This window comes from Denticeps clupeoides, unplaced genomic scaffold, assembly GCF_900700375.1.
Source record: "Denticeps clupeoides unplaced genomic scaffold, fDenClu1.1, whole genome shotgun sequence".
NCBI classification, from domain to species: domain Eukaryota; kingdom Metazoa; phylum Chordata; class Actinopteri; order Clupeiformes; family Denticipitidae; genus Denticeps; species Denticeps clupeoides.
In genome coordinates, this window is record NW_021629767.1 from 84,573 (window position 1) to 108,275 (window position 23,703).

General features: G+C 45.0%; 2 protein-coding genes and 2 pseudogenes across 4 annotated transcripts; 1 reads left to right on the forward strand and 3 right to left on the reverse strand.

Moving 5' to 3' along the window:
• Positions 1-543: 543 nt before the first annotated feature.
• LOC114773751 (monocarboxylate transporter 12-B-like) lies at positions 544-3,997 on the reverse strand. Of its 2 annotated transcripts, none has more exons than XM_028965923.1 (8): positions 3,811-3,997; positions 3,549-3,676; positions 3,333-3,436; positions 3,099-3,242; positions 2,558-2,926; positions 1,542-1,782; positions 1,193-1,452; positions 544-841 (listed from the first exon to the last, which is right to left on the reverse strand). In XM_028965923.1, exons 1-8 carry the CDS (start codon positions 3,832-3,834, stop codon positions 711-713), a joined length of 1,401 nt encoding a protein of 466 aa, XP_028821756.1. In that variant the 5' UTR covers positions 3,835-3,997; the 3' UTR covers positions 544-710. The 2 variants fall into 2 exon arrangements, with proteins under 2 accessions (XP_028821756.1, XP_028821755.1); XM_028965922.1 differs by having other exon boundaries at positions 3,549-3,700.
• A 2,069-nt stretch (positions 3,998-6,066) lies between these two features.
• Positions 6,067-15,061, reverse strand: LOC114773752 (pantothenate kinase 1-like). 2 transcript variants are annotated; one of them, XM_028965924.1, is made up of 7 exons: positions 14,749-15,061; positions 11,874-12,226; positions 11,396-11,649; positions 9,672-9,848; positions 9,450-9,573; positions 8,250-8,375; positions 6,067-8,130 (listed from the first exon to the last, which is right to left on the reverse strand). In XM_028965924.1, the coding sequence occupies exons 1-7, from the start codon at positions 14,957-14,959 to the stop codon at positions 8,071-8,073; spliced, it is 1,305 nt and encodes a 434-aa protein (XP_028821757.1). In that variant the 5' UTR covers positions 14,960-15,061; the 3' UTR covers positions 6,067-8,070. The 2 variants fall into 2 exon arrangements, with proteins under 2 accessions (XP_028821757.1, XP_028821758.1); XM_028965925.1 differs by lacking the exon at positions 14,749-15,061 and adding an exon at positions 14,135-14,466.
• Positions 15,062-18,676: 3,615 nt separating this feature from the next.
• On the reverse strand, positions 18,677-21,037 carry LOC114773755 (C-factor-like; annotated as a pseudogene).
• A 1,795-nt stretch (positions 21,038-22,832) lies between these two features.
• Positions 22,833-23,288, forward strand: LOC114773753 (5-hydroxytryptamine receptor 7 pseudogene; annotated as a pseudogene).
• The last annotated feature ends 415 nt before the right edge of the window (positions 23,289-23,703 follow it).

Sequence of the window (23,703 nt, forward strand, 5' to 3'; positions counted from 1 at the left end):
CCCTCAGTGTGTGTACAGAGAGAGAGAGAGAGAGAGAGAGAGAGAGAGAGAGAGAGAGAGAGACAAAGCTCCCTGCTTTGGAGAGCCTCAAATATTGATGTACTTATTAACCCTTATGTAAAAACACACAAAAAAAAATGTAAAATAAAATATGAACAATTATAAATTTGTGCTGTAATTTTCCAGTACCCACAAGGCACACTCCCATGTCAACTTGTCAATTAACTGTGTGCTGGAAGGGCTTTCATTTGTTTCCATATGCTAAATATTAAATTCTCATTGCAATAGCTTCAAAATATTACTTATTACGTGCAAAGGGAAGGTTGGTTCGGTATTTCGGGCTCGATGGGACACTGAGCACTTAGCCCATGTTACTTAAGTTGGTGAAAGCAATAACAGGAATATTGACTATGGACAATGCAGATTCTGGAATAACATAATTCTTCTGCTATAGACTTTTACGCATTATGCATTTTACATAGGTAGAATATACTAAGTGTGTGTCACATATTCAACACTCATAAAAGATTTACATTGTGTGAATTTGCTAGAGAAGGACCAGCATTTTAATAACTCAAATATTTGCAAAAATATGTGCACAATAGTCAATACAATATAAAAAAAAACTTTCTTAGTCACATGAAGCACCCAATCCGTGTTAGTTTACCCTGGACTGAACATACGTCCAGTTTTAAATGTTTGGCAGATGTTCAGAGGTGTGCTGGTTTCACTCTGGAGCGGTGTAATGCGAGAATGGCCAGGGCCACAGAGCTGGACATAAGACAAGAACCGCTCAAGAAGAACACTGCCGTGTATGAACCGGTGGTGTCCAATAACCAACCTGTCAAAAAAATAAATAAGAATATTAGATATTAACTATAGCGCACACACATACAATACTTTGTAATTTTTTTTTTCACCCATGTTTTCTAATTAATTCCATGTAATTATGTCATACACATTGAATGTTAAATTCATTCTTTCGTTTGATTTTACTCATTAACCTGACAGTCTTCTACCTTTAAGATTTCAGGAAAAAGGACCATATTTTTGCAAAAAATGTAAAAACTCAAATGTAATGAAATAATAAGACATGCAAAGACACCCTGTCTGGAACTACGGTTTAACTATATTTTGACAATTATTTTCACTTAATCATTGGACAATGGTATGTGTATCTGACATTGCAAACCTCCTATTGGTGGGCTGATGAGGTATGGAACTGCATGCAGGAAGTACACTAGTCCAAGTGCAGAAGACAGGTAGGCTGGCCCCACGATGTCAGAGGTCACAACAGGTATGAGAGCCACATAGGCGCCATCGAAGTACCCATACAGCAGAACAAAGGCCAACAGCCCCGGGAAACCCTGCAGCACTGGTACAAGGAGACAGGACAATCCCTCCAGCCCCACCGCCAGCATGTAACTGGCCAGCCGACATGGCCTCCAACACCTGGAGAGAGGGATGATGTTCAAACACTGACTCGAATTTTCTGGAAAAAAAGCCAACGCCGGTGTTGTGAGAACAATGGGTGAACTCACTTCCTGTCGGCGAGCCAGCCAAAAGTGATGTTTCCCACAATGTCAGTGACACCCAAGATGGACATGAGAATGGCAGCTTGCTGGTTGCTTAAACCTACACCGAGTGCGTAGGGCACCAGGTAGACAAAGGGTACAGTGCACCCACATGCCAGGAAGAAGAAGGACAGTGACAGCAGCAGGAAATCTGCCTTGAGCGGCGGGCACAGCTGGTGTGCATGGTTCTGGAAGCTCTTCGAGGGACCTGTGTCAAGAGTTACAGCAACGGGAACAAGGAAGTTGCATTCACTTCGCTGACACTCTTCTCTAGGGCTCAAGAAAAGTCTGAAAAGTTCATCACGGTTTAACAGAGGGCTAAAATTACGATGGCTGACAAGTGCAAATCAAATTAACATTTCGTAAAGCTAATTTACAACGTGTGAAACACTTTAACCAATCACGGGAACAAATTTACAAGCAGTCAATCAAAATGGAAAAAATGGTGTGATACACCAGACATGCATGATGCTTAATTGTATTAAATTAAGTGGAACTGATGCCCGTGCTGATGCCCATGCAATTTTCAAGTCTCAGAAAGGACATATCCGTGGAAAGGAGGACGTCTCTGTCACCTTAAACAGTGTATTACTGATTGTTCCATCTGCTCAGATCGAAACACTTGCCACAGGAAACACATAAACAGGCCAGTTAACTTCACTGTTTGATTGACACAACATTCACTTCGAGTCTGTTTCAGCGATTGGTAAAATAGAATCACTTTTGTTATTTTGGTAAATCTACTTTAAATATATTTACACCTTGTCCTCGCCTACTATTGACACAAGACATAAACACAGACCCTAATACTCCGGGGAGGCGGGGCGTGTCGTGGGGGGTGGAGCCAGAGTTGACGTGACACACCTACATATATTTAAACACTGAAACATGCATCGCAGGGATATAATTTGCTTAAATTTCCCAGTTGTTGTTATTGTCTCCTACCGCTCACACGCTGAACTGACTTATAGCCACTAACTCACCATTCGCCGGCAATGGATCTGCTGGCCTTTCATTCTGAAGAGCCACATTAGCTGGCTCGGCCGCATCCGCCTCATTAGCTTGTAACACCTCCGTGAATCTGGTCTCCAGCTGACCTGATCCGATTTCTCGTTCGTCCAGGGGCTTCATAAGGGCGCCGCATACACAGAGGTGAGACAGGAGTCCTCCAACAATGAGCAACGCCCCTCTCCACGTGTAATACTCAATCAGCAGCTGAACGACTGGGGCCAGCAGAAATGTTCCAATGCCACTGCCTGACATGGCTATACCATAAGCCAAAGCCGTTCTCTCGCGGAAGTAAATCCCCACCATGGCCACTGCAGGTGTGTAACTAAGAGCAAATCCCATTCCTGCAAATAAAAACAGGAAGCACGCTTGGCTCAGAACTTAAACATATGACATGCATTTCATTTGTTTCCATTTTAAAAGCGGTCTATTTTAATCTTGTTCTTCAATGTTCTTTAGAGGGAGGGTCAATCAGAGATTTTTTTAGATGTAGATGATGCAGAGGAAGATGTTCACCTGTAATAATGCCCAGTGAGAGGTAAAGGTGCTCCATGGTAGTAGCAAATGAGCTGAACACAAAGCCAATGGTGGCGAGAACTCCACCCAAAATGGCTGCTATTCTATGGGACAGGCGTGCCCCAATTAAGCTTCCAAGAGGAGCTGAAACACAATGAGCCTTTCATCATTAGCAAGTTAAAAGAATCGGGCATGCATGTGAGCCATTTGTATGAGTCGGAACCTTCCAGATACCACATAACATTGTTGTACAGTCAACAAGGGAGTGGATCCATGCCGTCCTCGAGTAGTCCTGCGAGAACTGCATTTGGAACTCCACGAAGAATACGGATATGCACCTGTAACCAGTCCAGAACATCTCAGCAGCAATCCTGACCAAGAACACACAGCGGCACCTGCTGACCAAGCACGCAACAGCAGCACCTGGTTCTAAAGTCAGAATGTTCTCACCTGGTGATTCCACGGGCAAAGAAGGTGGTCAGGAAACAGGCAACCACGATCATCCAGCCCCATCCTCCATCTGGGGGAATGGGGGTAAGGTTCCTTTTGCCTTTGTCCATGGTGCAAGTCCATGAACGCTGTGAACACACGACCTGATGATTCTGAACAAGGAAATGCCCTTAAAGCAATGTCATGATCATGCCATGTTTGGTAGAAATGGCAGTTTAAGAAAACTGCCAGCCGCGTGGTTAAGCTGTTCATGAACACTGACCTGACAACACAAACACAGCTTCATGGCATCAGGTGCGATATTTGTCTCCTTAGACCAAATCCCAATGGTGTCTGCTGCGTTTCTATGGGCACAGAGATATCCTCAGAATGATGTCTTGCAAATCAGCAGCACTGAAATCTAACGAAATTTTAGATTTAGATATGATTTCATATAATACCAGTCAAAGGTTTGGACAAACCTACTCATTTATGGGTCTTGCATATTTTTTTTTTACTATATAGAAGATGCAGGACTATGAAATAATACATGTGAGTTACACATGTAATAAACAAGAAGTAGTAATAAGAAAATAAAGGTGCCACCGAGCAAAGCAGCATCCTGACACACTGCTCCCCGGGCACCTGTCATGGCTGCCAACTGCTCACTGAGGGTGATGGTTAAAAGCAGAGGTCGCATTTTTCTTATTAAAAACAAATACTACATATGTTTCTTGCATTGGATTCTTTAAAATGGCCTCATATTTAATCTCCATTACAAACAAAGAGTAGGTGTGTCGGGTACTGTATGTCTAATTTTTAAAATCAAAAGCAACACCACAGCCCTTTTCTCTTTTGTACAAAAGTAGTGTACTGTTTGTATGATAATGCAGGAATAATATATATACTTTTATTTTTTTTAATAAAAGCGGAAACACATATATGACTGCTAAACATATTTATTACATTATATATATATATAAAATGCCCTTTATATCAGGAACATGTAACACATATTGTATCCCACAAAGCAAACATTTTTAAAAGTCAGATTCCCAAGCAATTAAAACCCCATTATGTTAACAGTTAGCAGAGTTCTGGGGTCCATGACTTTTAAAAATACATTTCCACACCTAAAAGAAAAATCCATTGAAATTTGTGATCAAGAATGGAACCAATTATTTTCAGACTCAACACGTATGACTGATGAAACATGATAGAAAAAATTGTGACTGCATAGCAGACTAACATCAGATTTCAAACATTTGTCAGGAATACTTTTTTACTGTCTCTTGCCTCATACTCATTACTTAAATTAACATAAAACAAGGCTAGCAGTATGCTTTACACAAATCCAAATCCAGTTGTTTTCTAATTATATTACCACATGTATTTAAATGCAATTAATTTAAACAGTAGTGCTCCTTTACTGACAATGAATCCTGTGTGACATTATACTTTCTTTTGCAAGTAATTTACATAGAAATTATTTAAAACAATAGATACACATGGATCACACGACCAACATCAAAACATTAAAAAAAAAAAAAAAAAAAATCCCATTTTACAGTACAATACATGTGCTATATGAGGATGATCAAAAAAACAAAAATCAAACTGTACCCAGAATTCTGTACATGAATCAGGTTCTCGCTGATTATAAACACTGATTCATTTTCTTAAGTGCACACATTTAGATAGAAACAAAACTAGAGGAGACATGCAGCAAGTTTTAAAAAGAACCTGAGCTGAACACACCATCATCCAGACACCTTTAAACACCACTGCAGCGTGGCTTGCACCCAGAACCGACGGCTCTACAACTCCCACCGACTGCACAGATGTTCAGACCAAATGCAAGATTCAGATATACTATATCTTTTTTCAAACAGGACAAATGGGCCATGTAATGCCTTACAGTGGCATTCAAAGGAAAAACAATGAGAATGCACAAAGCCAAGATTTTATAATAAAGTAAAATATAATAAAGGAAAGGCAACAAACAGAGCCAAGACTAAGGGAAAAGGGAGAAAAGCAACAGAATACCCATCCTTTGTTCCAGTTCTAAACTACTTTTTGTAAGCTTAGCAAGTCAACAAGTACGCTGCTACAAAGCTACTACTTGCAGAAAAGGTGGACGCAGAGATTTTTTTTAAAAAGCAGTACATGCTGGATAAGCCAGTCAATGCATAGTTTAGCCAAATGGAAGAAAAACAAAAAAAACAACACACTTTTGACAGATTTGCCTTATTGCTGGAAGAAGAATACCTGGGAGTTCAGAACTGGTCAAACGTAATGGTGACGAGGTGATAGAGGCATACGGTGTGTCTTTCTGAAATTCTATGTCTGCTTGTCACAGTGAGATACAAAAAAATGTATAAAGCTAGACCAGTTGGAACCAAGTTCAAACGTCCCATTTGAAAACGTATTGGCTGATGGACAAACCAATCGTGTCTGGCTGTGGCACATGTGTGTGTGTGTGTACAAAATGCATACTGTCGGTCATTTACTTTTGTGGCACAAGCAGGCCTTAACTGGGGACACAGATTGAAAGGGATGGTAAGACCCATGTCCAGTGTGCATCATGTTCAGCGCAGTAAAGCCTTAAATTATCCTAATCTATAGTTGAGGAAGACAACATCTTGGATAGAGATTTTTAAAAGGGTGTACTACTTCAAATGGACAAAAAAGGCAAGTTGACAAAGTATTTGCGCAGAGGAATAAACGGGCACATGTGATGAGGGCAGCATGGTAATTTTGACTTAGCCTCAAGGGGTATAGAGATCTCTCAATATGTTCAAACAACAGACAAAAATCTGGTGAAAGACATACAAAAGACATTCTCTGAAAACTCTATAATCTAAACTGACACAGATATTAAGAACTGGACTTTGCACATAGAGGTGTGGTTGACTGGCATTTTCTCAGAATACTTTGGCTTTAGGTTAACAGTGCATGTGTGCATTTCTTGAAATGTTTAAGTGGACCCTTTCAGTGACAGGTGAATATATATTTCAGGGAATATAGATTACAGTCAGCTAGTTCGTCCTGTAACATCCTGTTCGACCTAAAACAGAAAATGTCCATTCCATAAAATTTGTATGGACATAAAAGCAGTTGAAACAGAAGGGGGGAGGTTCATGCAAAAACATTCCTTCCACATGAACAGATACAACCATCCAGTGCAACCTTTTCAAACTAAATGCATAGACTCAAAAATGCATTGTAGCCATTATGTTGAGAATGTACAGTAATAATGCAGGCATTTCTTTGTAGAGGTCAGGAACTCAGCAGTTCATGGAAACATATGAAAGCGTATTCTAAACTATATCAGAGGTATTGCATACAGAAGTAAAGAAACCAGGCAGGTGAGGCTATGAAGGCCATGATCATTTGCGAGAGGTCAGAAAAGAAAAAAAAAAAAAAAAGAAAAAATCTCGAGGCAGAGCACAACATTCGAACACTGAAAATCTCTTAAGGTTTGACAGACAAACGCAGAGGAGGAGCACAAAACAGCACAAAAGCAATGTTGAACTTTGATCAGTATATGGCTCACCTGAACCAGCAGAGTAAAAACTAAAAGATAAGGTGCCAGAAGGCTGGAATTCACACATAAAATGTCAGCAGGGTTTGGCTTTTGGTGAACTCCCTAGAAGCTATTTACACACAGTACCCCAAAGGGACCCCACCACTCCTGCCCCATCAACAAAAAATATAATAACTAAAAAAGTTTGTGAACAAACTTGGATTTTGGCTTGGAAAGCAGTTAAAAGGTTAGAAGATGAGAGGATGAAAGTAAGAAGTGGAAGAGTGGAATCATTGTTACATTAAATGTACAATTTTAGCCAATTCTATGAAAATTAAGCGATAAATAGAAGAAAAGATTATTTTTCAATTTAAAAATAAATTTGTTAATTTTGGGGAATGAAATTGTAAAATTTAAGGAGATGAGAGAAAAAAGGGTGAAGCAGAATTGTTATTAAAATAATTTCAGGAAAATTAGTAAAGAAATTTGGGTTTTTGTATGCATATTAGCATTTTAATGCTATCATGCTAGCATCAAATGCTAATGTCAAATGTGCAGAACTGGGGACTGGTGAAATTTCCCATTATAGGTGAATGGGTGAAAGAAAGAAGGAAAAAAAAAGAGGAGATTAAAAAGGAGGAATGTGGGCGTGGCCAGTTGGGAAATAAAGTGAATGAACACAAAGAGGGAGCTCGTCAAAAAGTGGTCCCATGTTATTTCTATGGGAAAAGACGCATGCGGGCGTAACACGGATACGGGTGTATCCACGTAAGAAGAAGAAAAAACAGAAGAACAAGATTTGGGCTTTCCAAGCCAAAATAATAATAATAAAGTATGTCTCGATAAGTTATTTATATATAGACCCAGAAATGGGTGGGGCATTGCTAATATTACTTAATATTATATAGTGATACATCATGAAAAGACTCCTCCCACCATCTGTCCAACCCCCTACCCATATTCCCATGATCCTGTACAGTCATTCTATGTGGAGGTCAGAAGTTGAGATACGTCTCTTCAAGGCTCCTCCGAGGACTTCAGCAGCTCTAAAAACGCCCCAACGGCTCCAAAATATCCCTAAAGATAAGAGACAGACAGAGATTAGTCAGTCAATCTAAAAGGCTCCAATGCATTAATGGCTCCATCTCTGCACAACGGAAAATGAATCAATTGGTTAAACAAATTATCTTGCTCACCTCATGCTCTAAAAACAGTGCCCTGAGCTGGCCTTTGGACCAAAAATCCATGGCGTAAGCAAGCAGCTTTGTTGAGACGGTGTTTATCCGCAGGAAATTCCCCACAAACACCACCCTTTCAATCTTCTGCAAGGTAAACAAAGACATGGGTGAACTCAGGCATGTTTTAAAGCAGGGTTACCCGCGCCCAGCACACAGGACTACAACAACAAAAGATTTATCCATCTATTTGAAAGTGAAAGACACAATGAAACATGTCCTCTGCTTTTAACCATCACCCTTAGTGAGCAGTGGGCAGCCATGACAGGCGCCCGGGGAGCAGTGGCACCTTCCAATTACAGGTCTGTTTCCTTACCTGCTAGGCCACCACTGTCTCCTAAATATGTATCACTTCAGATGCCCAGTCAAAATGGGCATCTGAGAAATTTGCATGATTCGTCTCGGGGGGGGTGGGGGGGGGGCAGTGGTGGCCCAGCGGTTAAGGAAGCAGCCCCGCAATCAGAAGGTTTGCCGGTTCGAATCCCGGTCCGCCAAGGTGCATCAGAGGTGCCACTGAGCAAAGCACCGTCCCCACACACTGCTCCCCGGGCGCCTGTCATGGCCGCCCACTGCTCACTCAGGGTGATGGTTAAAAGTGGAGGACACATTTTGTTGTGTCACCGTGTGCCGTGCTGCAGTGTATCACAATGACAATCGCTTCACTTTCACCTCACTTATACATTAGTGAACAAGTCCAGCAGGAGGTGCTATTACACCTGAAAAATCATGTTGCACAAAACTGGTCACAGAAGACACACCAGGCCACAAAATGGGGTTTGCACACGATTCTGTGCTCTGCAGTGGTGTTCTGAGTGCTCTGTTAGCCCTGTACAATGCTGCTTGATCACCAGGCTACAAGGCAACACTGTAAAGAAGCTCAGAGTACCAAGAGCTCATCCTGTTGGCTCCTCCATGCCAAGATTACCCCATGTTCTAAAATGAACAATATGCCATTCAGTTAGAAACGTGTCCAGCAACAAACACAGAATTAGCGCAGCATCAGTGTTACGACTTCTTGTGCTTGAGAGATGATGCCACCTGGAAGGCCGTTCCACTTCCTTCCTCTGGTGCAGCAGCGCCGTAAAACACGTTTTTTTAAAGCCTGTATCTGATCTACGAGTTGCACACACACACCCGCAGCAAGGTCTACCAACACCGTACCTCGTTGACAGCACACATCCGTGCAATCGAGCCGATGTTGTTCGTGATGGTGACCAGCGTGGCTCTGGCGAGGTCCTCCTTAGAGATGCTCTCTCTCTTGTCTTTACTCATCATGTGGCCAAAGCTACAAAAGGTAAACACCCAAGATGTTAGACGTGCTGTACACATGAAATCTCACACACGGGGTCAAGTATGTGTTTGGAAATGCGCCGGTTTAATGACCTGGAAGCGACAGCTGATCCCTGAAGACCAAACCGCTCATAGTCTCCTCCATAGATATCCTTCACCAGTTTGTCTACGTTGGTGCTGTCACCTTTGCTGGCCATTTCCAGAGCTTCTTCAAACGTCTCACAGCCCGTGAGCAAGCAGCACAGGCCCAGGAAGGTACCTCCACCCAAACTGAGAAGAGAAAAGCAGCAGTGAGGCATAACCAAGAAAAGAAAGAAAGAAAGTGAAGTGATTGTCACACGTGATACACAGCAGCACAGCACACAGTGCACACAGTGAAATTTGTCCTCTGCATTTAACCCATCACCCTGAGTGAGCAGTGGGCACCATGACAGGCGCCCGGGGAGCAGTGTGTGGGGACGGTGCTTTGCTCAGTGGCACCTCAGTGGTACCTTGGCAGATCGGGATTCGAACCGGCAACCTTCTGATTACGGGGCCGCTTCCTTAACCACTAGGCCACCACTGCCCCAGTAACCAAAGTCGTGTGAATGCCCAGGTAATGCCCAGACCGGCTGGAAACAGGGGTGGTCTGTTCCAGTCGCCTCATCACAGGTTCCCAGAAAACAGACTTGTTCGCTTGGGGTTCTACTGTGAGGAGATGGACCGACAGCCTTACCATAAAAAAAACGTAATCTCACTCCTTCACTCAAGCTCCGCCCACCCTACCCGAGAATGCTTTTCTCTAAAACAGGTTTTCGGTTCTTAAAAAGAAAAAACCCTGCGTCCTCGCGGGAGCGCTATCTGAAATGTTGTCGTCCACACGGAGACGCAGAGAACGTCCTGAACGCCGTTTTAATCCCCCTCCACACCTGTAGGTGGCGCTGTAACTCCCCGCTCTCCTTGTTTGGAGCCTCGTTCTCCAGCCTCGTCTTTTCATTAGAAATGTGCACCGTAGACAGGATTTCTTGGTGTATGTAGGATGCGTTTGAGGTTATACATCCGGTTGGATGTTGGGCTAAAATGTCAGCATTTTCACAAAAAAAAAAAACGGCGTAAACACGGAAAAGAGAAATTCACTCGGGAACTCCGTAGAATATGAGAATTTAGGGCCTCAGTAATCTTTGCACTCTAAATGGGGGGTCACAGAGGTCACATCATAAACCGTTGATGACCCGCTGTGGGCCCGAGTCCAGTTCTGAAGCTGAACCTTTCCCCACATAAATAGTGCGCCTCCGTCAAGCCTATTTCTGGTGTCAGCCGGGTTTCACGCGGCGAGGGACACAGCGCTTAATTTAGTCCTCGCAGCGGCGGTGTCACGTTGGGCACTGTATGGCTCGTCCTTCATCCCGATCCTTTTACATACAGTGCTTCCACCGCGGAGCGGAGCCCGCGTCCGACTTCAGCAAGCCTGCACAGAACGTCTGTTTGCACGAACGGTTCGACGGAGGCCAAGATCAGAACGCCGCCACTTTCATAATAAGCGTCTGCCGCATTTCATCATGCCAATTCATGTTGCATAAAAAAGGTAGATTATGCAATATTGCCGCGAGGGACAAAGGTTTATCGCACCGAGCAATTTCTGAAATGGGTTTGGCAAGCTGCAGACTGCTTATCTGGACTGCTTATCTCTGCGCAACCTAAACGAGAGTCTTGCACGTCTGTGTTTGTTCTAAGCAACTGTGACCACGAGGTTGAGTGTGAACGAGTCGCAGATTATCTGAAAGGGCCGGTTTGGAAAGGTCCAAACTCGCCGTTTTCCCGCTTCGTCCAGCACTGACCTGGTTCCTGTCACTCGTTTGTAATTGTCCTTGGAGTAGACGGCCAAAATGCTGACCCCCGACCCGATATTCACCAGCAGCATGGGAAAGGGGTTGTCAAGGCAACAGGGCTTCTTCACACAGTTCTGTGTGTCCGAGGGGTTTTCGAAGTAGTAGCACTCTGGGTGACCGTTGAACCCGACGGAGTCCACGTAGAGAAGGCCGTGGATTAGGCAATCCAGCTCGTCCAACTTCAGCAGTTCCAGATCGGCCATCTAGACAGGAAAAAAAAAGTTGGGGACGGGGACGCGGCAGCAAAGGTTAATGAACAAGTTACAAGTTACTGTGCAAACAAATCAGAGCTACGGCTGTACGGCCAGATTCATTTACATTTATATTTACAGCATTTACCAGACGCCCTTATCCAGAGCGACTTACAATCAGTAGTTACAGGGACAGTCCCCCCCTGGAGACACTTAGGGTTAAGGGTCTTACACACCGTTCTAAAGTCATTCTCAAACTTGTAGGCCCCGCCGCCAGTGGCGCAGAGCGTGGTGTGCAGGCTGGAGAAGTTCTTGTCTCGTCCCATTTGGATGAAGCGGTGCATGGCCTGCGTGGGGAAGCGGATGAAGTGCAGGTTCCCGGTGCGGCCGCAGATGGTCAGGTTGCGCAGCTCCAGGTGCACGTCTCGGATCCCCGTCTTGCCGTAGGCGGTGTTGGAGGTCAGGTAGCGGCGGATGCTCTTCAGGTTCTCCACCTCCTCCTGCTCCTCCTCGGCAGTGATGTCCTTGGGCTCAAAGTAAACCAGCTTCACCAGCGTCCCGCCGATGTCCATCCCAAACCAGGGAAAGGCTGTTGGATAAAAGACCAGAACGGGGCTTTAAAAAAAAAATGATTATATTGCAACTTGAAACGAATATGTTGGCTGTGATTTGCACAATTTACTAAATCGGTTCACTGTGAAAACCAAGCCGGCATTTTAAAACAACGGTGAAGTATTACATGTCAGGAGGCAGTAACCTACTTGGCTTTCCGCCCCGGCATGGAAAATTTTCAATGAAACGTGGATCGGTGAGGAGTGCGAATATGAGAAGGGGTTTTGCCCGAACGCATGTTCCGTGTCAACGTGCCGTCCCGTGAACTAGGTTAACGCCACCGGTCAGACTGCCTCTGCCTCCGCTGGCAACCGGTTGCCATGGAGACTGCACCGGAGAGGAGAGTGACGCGACACCACACGCAGATAGGTGGCCGAGCGTGGTAATGCCACGTTTTTGAGACTACATGGTAAAACCTAGCTGACTATAATAAACAAGCATAAAACATTTTTATTATATTTTAGAATGTTTCCAGACGTGTAATAATTGCAATAAAATGTATCCTTCAGAAATCATTGGATTTTGGAAGAATAAAAACACGCTGTCAGTAAATTTACTTCAACATCAAGCTATTTAACACATTTTAAAAGAATAATGACTTTGCATATGAACTTTGACCTGCAGACACGTGGAACGAGAGTCTGGATGCCGCAGCTGGTGTAGCTTGAACGTATTACCTGTAATTACCGCCGGTGTTCCGGGCCACGTCACACCCCAACAGATTTCTACTCTACGAGCGCCAGCCGGAAATCTCGTTTTTGTGGGCCGCGGGCAAAGCGCTCGTGCTCCTCATTCCCGCCGCGGACGTAATGTGCTTTGTGTGACGAGAGCGGCGGACTGGGCGAGGTGTGAGGAATTAACGCCGCCAGCTGACAACGCAGCTCAGTGGCCGGGACCTGGGCTGCACTCCAGTGATCCGGTGACTGGAAAGCCTCTGATGGTGTGACAGTGTGACGTTGTGACTGACGGAACGGCTCATGTGGGTGAAAGGTCTGTTTACCTCCCCATGGTGACACCAAGAGAACATGGCAGGGGCACTTGTGGGGGACAACTGAGTGTGAGGAGAAGTGTAAAAAGCATGACAATAGTACAAGGAAAAGAAAGGGAAAGTGAACGAGCATAAAGGCAAAAAGTCAACACATAGAAACTGGGGTTATAGACTAAAAAACACAAAAAAAAAAAAAAAAAACATTTAAAGTAAGAATTGTGTTCTTAAAAAAAAAAAAAAAAAAAAAAAAAAAAATTATAACCATCCACCTCTGTCCCCCATTACACCAAACAACTGATTACGGTGAGGACGACGGTGAAGGTTACTAAAGTTCATCCTGCTTCGATCTCACCAACATGCCAACGGTGACACAAGGCGGCTTCTAGCAAACTTGCTGCACTTCTGCCTTGATTTGGCCCTCACAGGCATATTAACCCAACGCAAGGCAGAGAAGTTAAGCGACTCTGCCAAAATAAAGTAACGAATAGGGCACTTTGTTCACGTGCACTTTGTTTTCGGGTGTCGTGTCATTTTATGGTGGACACTGTCCCCCCCACCATAGATTTTACATTATCACGGAGGTTTGGGATTCCTCAAACTGAATTATGTTCAGTACAATTTAATAACAGTTAATAACATTTAATTAAACCAATGTTTAAAGCATTGTTTATTTGTAAAGAGTCGCTTGTGGGACTAAGAAAGACTCTTCTTATCCCACTAGCAGACGAATAAAAAGATGCAGCGATGGAATGTGGAGAGACAGGATTAGAGGGAGAGGAACGGAGAGGAGGAATTCAGGAGAGACGAGTGGCGTGCTGGACACACCGCGTTCCCCTCCAGCCTGAGCACGACAACAAGGAAACATTGTCACACAGAAACTGTCGCCTGGTCGCTTACCTGGTTTCTTGGTGGTTATGAGTCTCATGCTGCGAAGCTCAGGTGAGTGCGAAAATAACAGGAATTTTAAAGTAAATGGCGATTAAAACTGTTAAACTCTTAAAAGAGCCGTTTGAACGCGCAGCGACGTCGAGAACTTTTTGACGGGATTTTTTCTTTCCTGTTTTTTTTTGGGTTTTTTTTGGTTGCCGTGTAAGAAATTGGAAGTGCGGCGCATGTCTGCGGTGGGCGTGTCCGCCACGACCGCGTGAAGACGGTCGCTGCGCGCTGATTGGCCGCGACGCGCCGAGCCCTTTCATCACGAGCGCTGTCGACACACCTCCTGACCCGCGGCCGGCCAATCGCGGCCGAGGACTCGCAACAACAGAGGCGGACGCCGCCTCGGCCGCTCGGCGCGACGCATTATGAGGCAAATCAGTTGCGGGGAGGGGAGAGGAGGAGGAGGAGGAGGAGAGAAAAAACAAAAATATAGAATAGTAATAATAAAAAAATAAAATAAATAAAAAAACGTGACTTTAGCCTCGACAGCGACTGCGATCTGGACAGAAGCGCCTGTACCGGGGCCGCCTATAATAATCATAATAATTAGAATCATAATAATAATATTAACTCACGCGGCCGGTTCTTCTTCAGCGAGTCCACCCGCCTGCGCAGCCGACACCGCTTCGCCGGCGAGCCGCTGGCCTGGGGGTCGTAGAGGAGGTGGTGGTTGTGGTGGAGGCCGTCGATGCCGGCGCCGTGGCCCAGCGGGGAGCGGAACGCCTTCTGCAGGCCGCCCTGGTCCACCGCGAAGTCCGCTTCGTCCATCGCCGCCGAGAACGCCATGTAACCTTCGCCGCGGGAAACGTTCGAAGGACGCGGAGGTCGCCGTCGGTCGCGCGACCGCCGCGCAGCCTCCCGGTCCGACGGCCGGCGTGATACGTCACCGACTGCGGCGGGGGCGCGCTGCGCGTCGCCGCTCCACCTGCAGCCGCGCGGCGGCTATAAATAGAACAGGCGGCGCAGGAATCAAATCAAATTCAAATTCACATTTTATTTGTCACATACACAGTCATACACGGTATGATATGCAGTGAAATGCTTTTTGCGACCGCTACAGACCACAGTATTGCAAATGTTGCAAGTAAACAATGAACCAATATGCAAATATTGCAAACATAAACAAATATTACACTTTCACGTTTTTAACATAAAATATGTGTAACTGGTAGGGTGAAGGTGTGCAAATGAGTTACAATGTTTAAAGAAAAGAGAAAAAGAGCCACAAAAAAAGAGCAGTAAAAAGCGCAGAGTGATTTTGTGATTTTCAAGTCATGGTTTAGTTCTCATTTATTATCATTTGTTATTATCGGCGATGTTACGGTGATAGAAAAATGTGACAAAGAAAGAAAATCTATTGCTGTTCACGTATCGTAAACGAGGGAGCATATTCGCAGTCTTTTGTTCCAAATGACCCCCCCCCCCCAACCATTGAAACCACGCGGCGCGCCTTACTGCGCCCATTCCGCCCGCAACTGGCGCGAATAAGGCGACAATTGTTGTTTTTGTCCGAGGTCTTGGAATTGCGCCATCGCTGCGTGGCGTGTTTTTTCCCCCCCACAGCGGATTAAGTTACGCGGCGTCCTGAATGCGCGCACACCTGTCATATTGTCCCGTCGCAAGTCATGGAAACAGGAGGAGTCTGGCTGGAGGTGGAAGAGGTGAGCGTGGTGGAGCTGGTCTAAGAACTCACACACTCTACATGTGGGGTTGTCATGATCCGGACCGGCAGGGGTTGACTCCGGATCCGGGGTCCGGACCGGAGTTTCATGTTCGTCTCGTGTAATGTTCCCTGATCGTGTTCACCTGCTCTCTATTTATATAATTGTATAAAACTATCCTGTTCGTGTCTGTTCGCCGTCGGGTCATTGTGCGTGTTCATGTTCCCCTGTCTTGTGAAGTTCGTATTAAACCCCTGTCCTGTGATCATGCGAATGCGTCCTCCTTCACCGCCATGTCCAGCCCACCCGTGACAGGGGTGCTAGTAGCCTACTGGGGTAAGACACTCGCCTATGAACCAGGAGACCCGGGTTCAAATCCCACTTACCACCATCGTGTCCCTGAGCAAGACACTTAACCCTGAGTGTCTCCAGGGGGGGGCTGTCCCTGTATCTACTGATTGTAAGTCGCTCTGGATAAGGGCGTATGTGACAGGTTCACCTCCGCAGCACCATTCTACCGGTTCCACATACACCATTAGACACCTGGACAGCCGGGTGGTTCACGAATTCCCTTTTAATTTTCTGTAATACATGCAAGGTACAGTGGAGTAGGTGGGAATTAGCCTACGGTTGGTCTGGATAACTCTCTCTCCATTCAGTGTCCTGAATTGCTTTTTTTTTTTGCACAACTTCATGCAGATACATACTTGGTTGTAAATGTAATAAAAGGTACAAATAAGCAAAACAAACTAAATAAGGCCTCTCACATTGGTGATCATAAAGTGATATGAAAAGCACTGAACACTTAAGCATAATGTACTCAAAACTCTTAGTATCTGCATTAACACATTTTATCCGTAGCACCAGGGATAATTCAAGTGAACCCTTTTTCTTAGAATTAAATAAGAAACCACATGAACACAGTGAAACATGAGACTCACCAATACAAATACAATTACTGGGTAGTGTACTTCCGGATTACCACCTAACTAACTAATTTATATGAATGAATCTTAACAGATTCACACCCGGGGAGCAGTGTGTGGTGCTTTGCTCAGTGGCACCTCAGTGGTACCTTGGCAGATCGGGATTCGAACCAGCAACCTTCTGATTATGGGGCCGCTTCCTTAACCACTAGGCCACCACTGCCCCATGTCATGGAATCATCTCAAAATAGTGAGCAAGAATCACTACCCAAACTGCATGATAAATAATGGCTTCTGTGTACTTATAACCCAGTAAAACATAGTTTATGCCAGACCTCTCAAAACGTGACCTACCCATTCAGTGTCCTGAATTGCTTTGAGCAATTTCATGCAATCTCCTACTACACTGTACCTTGATACCACTAGAGGGTATCATTGCACCATTTAAAATAATTTAACCACATACTACTCTGTTACACATACATAGGCCTAATTCAGTACCAGTCAAAAATGGACACTCCTACTTGGGGCGGTTGTGATGGAGCCATTTTGAAGAATCCAATATCAGAATCATGTTTATTGGACAAGTACGTGCAAGCACATACAAGGAAGAAAACAAAATCAACAACAATGTGCAAGGATGTGTGCAAATTTGTTATTTGTACAAGTTGTAGAATATGTTTATACTAAATATATATACTGATTATAAATATATGTATGAATGTACATAGGTCTACAAGTGTGTATAAATGAACATTTACATTTACAGCATTTAGAAGACGGGCTCAAACAGGCTCAAATCCCAAGCCGCCAAGGTACTGTCCCCTCACAGTGCTCCCCACACACAGCTTTTCCGCCTTTCATGCCTGATGGGTTAAAAGCAGTGGACACATTTTGTTGTGTGCACTGTGTGCTGTGCTGTGTTTTACAATGACAATCATTTCATTTACATTTTGCCTTTACGACATTTACCTGTGACAGGGACAGTCCCCCCTGGAGACACTCAGGGTTAAGTGTCCTGCTTAGGGACACAATGGTAGTAAGTGGGGGTTGAACCTGGGTCTTCTGGTTCATAGGTGAATGTGTTACCCGCTAGGCTACTTTCAGTAAATGTAGAGGACAAATTTTGTGTCTCTGTGTGTTGTGTTGCAGCGTTTCACAATGGCAATCACAAAAAATGCAAGACCCATAAATGAGAAGACGCATCCAAACTTTTGACTGGTTCTATATATATTCTAACTGACCCTAAACTTTTGAGCTCTTGTGTGCACAGCTGCATTTATATTAACAGCATCTGTCCAAAGCGACTTGTTCTGACCTTGAGGGGAAGTTCACTCCACCACCTTGTGGCCACATCAGAGGAGAGACTTGACGAGTGTCTCCAGCGGTGGAGGGACCAGGCGAGCAGTACAGGAGGGTTGGAGAGTGTGAGGTGCAGAGCGAGGTATAAAAAGGGCTCTGAGGAAAGATGGCGCTGCCCCATGTTTGACTTTGTAGGCCAACATCAGTATTTTGAATCTGAATCTTTTCCAGTGATTGTCAATGTCATTGTGAAACACTGCAGCACAGCACACAGTGACACTGTGAAATGTGTCCTCTGCTTTTAACAATCACCCTTAGTGAGCAGTGGGCAGCTAACCTTCTGATTATGGGTCCATTTCCCTTACCCACTAGGCCACCACTGCCCCACTGTGTGTATTGTACTGTATTTCAGTGTATTCAGCTCTTTGATGTTTTGTACTGTATTTCTGAAAGATTAAACCCATGCGAACAAAAGTAAATGTCGCCATCTAGAGGCCACGACAGCAGCAGCAGCATTAATACACAGCAACATGATTTCAACGAGCCAGCATTTTATCTTCAGGACACTTCAATGATTTTATTAAATTTTTTTTTTACAAGATTTATTCATCCTTCCTGCTTCTGTCAATGACTGCCCACTCTTACAAATATATACACTTTATTGCATTGTTTGCCTGATACCCAAACCCTTAAAAGTCTTACTACAAAAAAAGTCACAATATTGTTTATAAAATAACAGCCATAGTCGTCTGTGTGTGTGTGTATATATATATATATATATATATATATATATAGAGAGAGAGAGAGAGAGAGAGAGAGAGAGAGAATTGATGTGAAGTCCTTCACCAGGGTATTTCTGAACCATCCCAAGCATACGCCTTTCCAGTTTTGTCAATATTGAGACGATCTATAATGCTCATGAGACACTGCACAGAATAGTCGGCGCTGAAGAGCTTGTTCTTGGGGACGTTCTTGTGGTAAGGCCTTGATAAGTCTGTGTCTACTGTGCCTGGGTGCAGGGAGACACACACCACCTTTTGGCGGTTTCGGCCCAGCTCGATCGACAGGTTCTTAGTGGCCATGTTGAGTGCTGCTTTGGACATCCTGTAGCTGTACCAGCCTCCTAGAACTGTAGGGTGGCAACACGCACATACGCAGCACAGAATTAGACATACTGTACAGTATCACATTCTGACTATGTTGTGTAGGAACAGCAAAACAGTTTTTTTTTTTCAATGGGAAAATGGTTTCAGTGCCTCCAAGGTTTGTGAGTTCGCATCTCATCTCAGACCTTGCTCTCCATTTTCTTCCTGTGGGTCTTCGGGTTCTCCGGTTTCTTCCCTCCAACAATAGGCATCCACACTAGGTAAAATTGGTGACTCTGAATTGTCCGTAAGTGTGAGTGAATGGGTGTGGAGTGTGTCTGTCCAAGCTTATTGCTCACTATCTCTTGTATCTGATAGTATACTAGAGATGCTAGAGATTCCAGCCCACAAAAATGCACTCACAGCAACGACAGGTCTCAACAATGACATCCTCAGTCAGTCCTTTATTAGTATTAATTGTCTGCTTTTTTATTTAATGTGTAGATATTTAATGTCTTGTGTTTTTTTTACTGACACTGAATGGAGCTCACTTTGTGGTGATCAAGACTTTATATCTATATGCATATAGATATGTACATATGGCAAGAGTTTTGTGGGTTCGCTGTGAGGTGGCATAGTCTGGCATAGTCCATCCTTATTATAGTCTGGCAGACTATGCCATTTTTAAACTTAAAATAAAAAAATCTTAAATATTCTTGTTATACATACCATTATCTCCAATGGATCCAACTCTGGCCGTCATGTTTATTAAAATGCCACTGTGCTGCTTCGCTTTCTCGGGGTGCTGCTGACCAAACTTCCCACCCCCCCTCTGAAGCAAAGGACAGAAGTACTTCGCCATCAGCAGAGGACCCACCGAGTTTGTTGTTAAGGTGGCCATGACATCCTTAAAAGGGACATATTAGATTAGAGTCAATTGTGTAATCACTGTGCAGAGTACAGGTTGGGTTGTAGACACTCGCCTTTAAAGCAGATAACCACAAAGTCACAGGTTCAAACCCCACTTACACTTACATTTATGACTGCCCCTTTCAATACTGATGATAAGGGTATGACACTTTTTTCACCCATTTGATGACTTTTTTAATGCATCCAACTAGCTCAGGGACACAAAATTGTAGTGGGTGGGGTTTGAACCTGTGACTTTGTTTTCTTCTGGTTCATAGGTGAGTTGGTTACACACTGTGAGTTTGTTACACTAGCATCCTTATTTAACCCCTCAACCCCCACTGGGGGGTGGCTGTCCATATATATGGATTGAATGACACCTTCTCATTCAATGTGCTTTATTTTCATGACCATTTACGTTGGCAGATTCTCACTGAAGGCATCAGAACTATGAATGAACACATGTGGAGTTAAAAAAAAGCCATCAAATGTGTGAAATGTGAAAACTGTGGAAATGCCTGTTGATGGTGGAATATCTTCATACACGTAGAGAGGAACTTTATCAGCAACAATCAGTCTGGTGTGTTCTGTCACTTGAAAAGCTTGATTCCTTCCTATTATTTGGTTATTGCCGTATTATTTAATATAACGCACCTCGGCAGACACGTCCCTCAAGCTCGTCTCTCCTTTCCCGGAGGGGTGCAGCGTCGCGGAACAGTTGACGACCAAGTCCGCCCGGCCAGAACGCTTGCCGGACCGCGGTCCGCCGCCGCCCTGACGTCCTCCTGCCGGCCCACGTCCAGCTGCAGGGACGGTCACTCTTCCGGGGTTGCCCGCGCCGACAGCGCGCCAGGTCGCGGCGCCGGACGGCCGCCTGCACGTCGCCACCAGCGCCGCGGAAGGTCTGTGGAGGAGGATGTGTCTGCAGAACGCCAAGCCCAGTCCCCTGCTGGCCCCCTGGACGACCGCCACGGCGGCCATGACACGGTTACGTCACAGGGGCGTGGCCTGTGTTGAAACGGAGGGGAGGGGCTTAAATATGAAACACACAAACCAAAAATGTTTTTAAACAAATCTGAATATTCTTCAGTCACATGAAACCCAGTAGAAAGAGTCCCTCGTTTCATTTAGGGAGGGTGTAATTTATGAAAAGTTTTTTTTTTGTTGTTCTTATCACTCATGGTAAACCAGACTACGACTAATTAAAGTTATTTGGGTGCCTGTCAAGATTTGTCCCGCCCTCATTTTGTGTTAGCAAGTTAGTCAGTACAAGGCAGCACCTGAAATTACCTAGAACCTGTGAATGTCTGTGTCTTTTTTTTCCTATTGAGCCTTCCTTGGAGGTCGGAAATTGAAAGCTGGATTTCTCCCTGACGAGGGGGATGGCGAGCCACCGGGAAAGGGATGTTCTTCCCCAATTTGAGAGGGAACAACTCCATTCCTTCTCCATCATACAAGTCACCGGTGTGGTAGGACTTGATCTGACATTGACTTTGTTACCTGGGTGCACCTACTGACTAAGACCTACTGACTAAAACCTACTGACTAAGACTTACTGACTAAAACCTACTGACTAAACCTACTGACTAAGACTTACTGACTAAAACCTACTAGATTATAACGCACTGACTAAGAAGAGAAATCTGAACTCAACTCAGCACTTTGCAATCGTTTTTGACCAGGAGAAAACACAACTCAACTTGGTAAGAAGGAAAAAGAGAGAGACTTTATAAATATTGTTACGCGTTAATTATTAAGTTATGGGTTTTAATAAGAGAGACGTTTTTTTTGTTTTGTTTTTTTATAGTGAATGCCGGCTGTTAGTGTGTACATGTTATTTTTTATTTCCATTTAAATATAATAGCAAGTTCAACTGTCTCCCCTGGTCTGAGCATCTTTTCCCCCTGACTATCACATAGCACAGCATTACCTCCACGAACCTAGACACTCGTTTCTTTCCATATATTCATTCTTTCGTTCATATATATAATATGTGTATATATATATTACTTATATAATTATAATTATAGCAAGCCAAACAAGTATATGGAAGGTAATGAGAAGGTTGTTGCTTCGAATCCCGACCCGCCGAGGTGCCACTGAGCAAAGCACCGTCCCAACACACACTGCTCCCTGGGCGCCTGTCATGGTGCTTTGCACAAGCCTCTCCGCATTAAGGCAGACAGAGAACATGTGACCATTTGATGGCGCTAGAGTAGCGGCGTCCGGAGTTTTGGTCCGGATCTGGATCCAGATCCACCCCGGGGACATTTTGCCTCGTTTATATGACCGATGCCCCGCAGTCTCCTTCCGCGACGTGTTCCTGGGCCGGATAAACAGGGCTTGGGAAGGTTTTACGATTAGCCATCTGACAAAGTGTGTTACTGTCGTCATTTAGGTGCTACGTTTACCAGGGACACTGGCGACAAAATAATTATTTTTGTACATTAATTACATATTATTTACACATATTATTTACATATTATTTATTAATGCGAGTAATTTGGAGAAATAAATCACAGCACACTATTCATTTCTTAGATTAATGACCAAGTCCAGAAAGATTCTCGTGTTTCTGCACATTTGCGAGGTGCGTGTGAAAAGAAAGTTCACAGAACGAAGGCAGTTTGACGCATGACGTCATTCGCACGTGCCAACTCGCCGCGCGTAAAAGCGCACGCTCGCGCCGCGGAGAACTTCCCGAAGTTGGTGGGTGAAGGGCGCGCGTCATGGTGCCGGGTGTCGCCGACGGAGGGACCCCGCCGGGGACCCCGACATGCTGATCTCCGACGCGCCCGTCCCGCGGATGCTGAGCGTCGCGCACGGCGCCGGCGAGGTCGTGGCCGCGGCGACTCCGGGCTCCACGATGGAGGCGGCCAACGTCTCGTCCCGCTGCGGCGAGCAGATCCTCAGTCGCGGCCGGGCGGAGAAGGTGTTGATCGGCGGCGCGCTGACCGCGCTCACGCTCGTCACCGTGTGCGGCAACCTGCTGGTGGTGATCTCCGTGTGCTTCGTGAAGAAGCTGCGGCAGCCGTCCAACTACCTGATCGTTTCGCTGGCCGTGGCCGACCTGTCCGTGGCGCTCGCCGTGATGCCGTTCGTCAGCGTCACGGACCTGATCGGCGGCCGCTGGGTTTTCGGACGGTTCTTCTGCAACGTCTTCATCGCCATGGATGTGATGTGCTGCACCGCGTCCATCATGACGCTGTGCTTGATCAGTATAGACCGGTGAGTCGCCACACTTTATTCTACATTTACTTTACTTTATCCAAAGCGACTTACCTCTTTAGACAATATTTAGATTAACTGGTGCTCTTCTGGTTCATAAAGAAAGTGAAAAAGTGAAAGTGAAGTGATTGTCATTGTTTACATTTCCATTTACAGCATTTAAAAAAAAAATGTAAAAAAAAAGTGAAGTGATTGTCACATGTGATACACAGCAGCACAGCACACGGTGCACGCAGTGAAATTTGTCCTCTGCATTTAACCCATCACCCTGAGTGAGCAGTGGGCAGCCATGACAGGCGCCCGGGGAGCAGTGTGTGGGGACGGTGCTTTAGCTCAGTGGCCCTTGGCGGCTCGGGATTCGAACCGGCAACCTTCCGATTACGGGGCCGCTTCCTTAACCGCTAGGCCATCACTGCCCC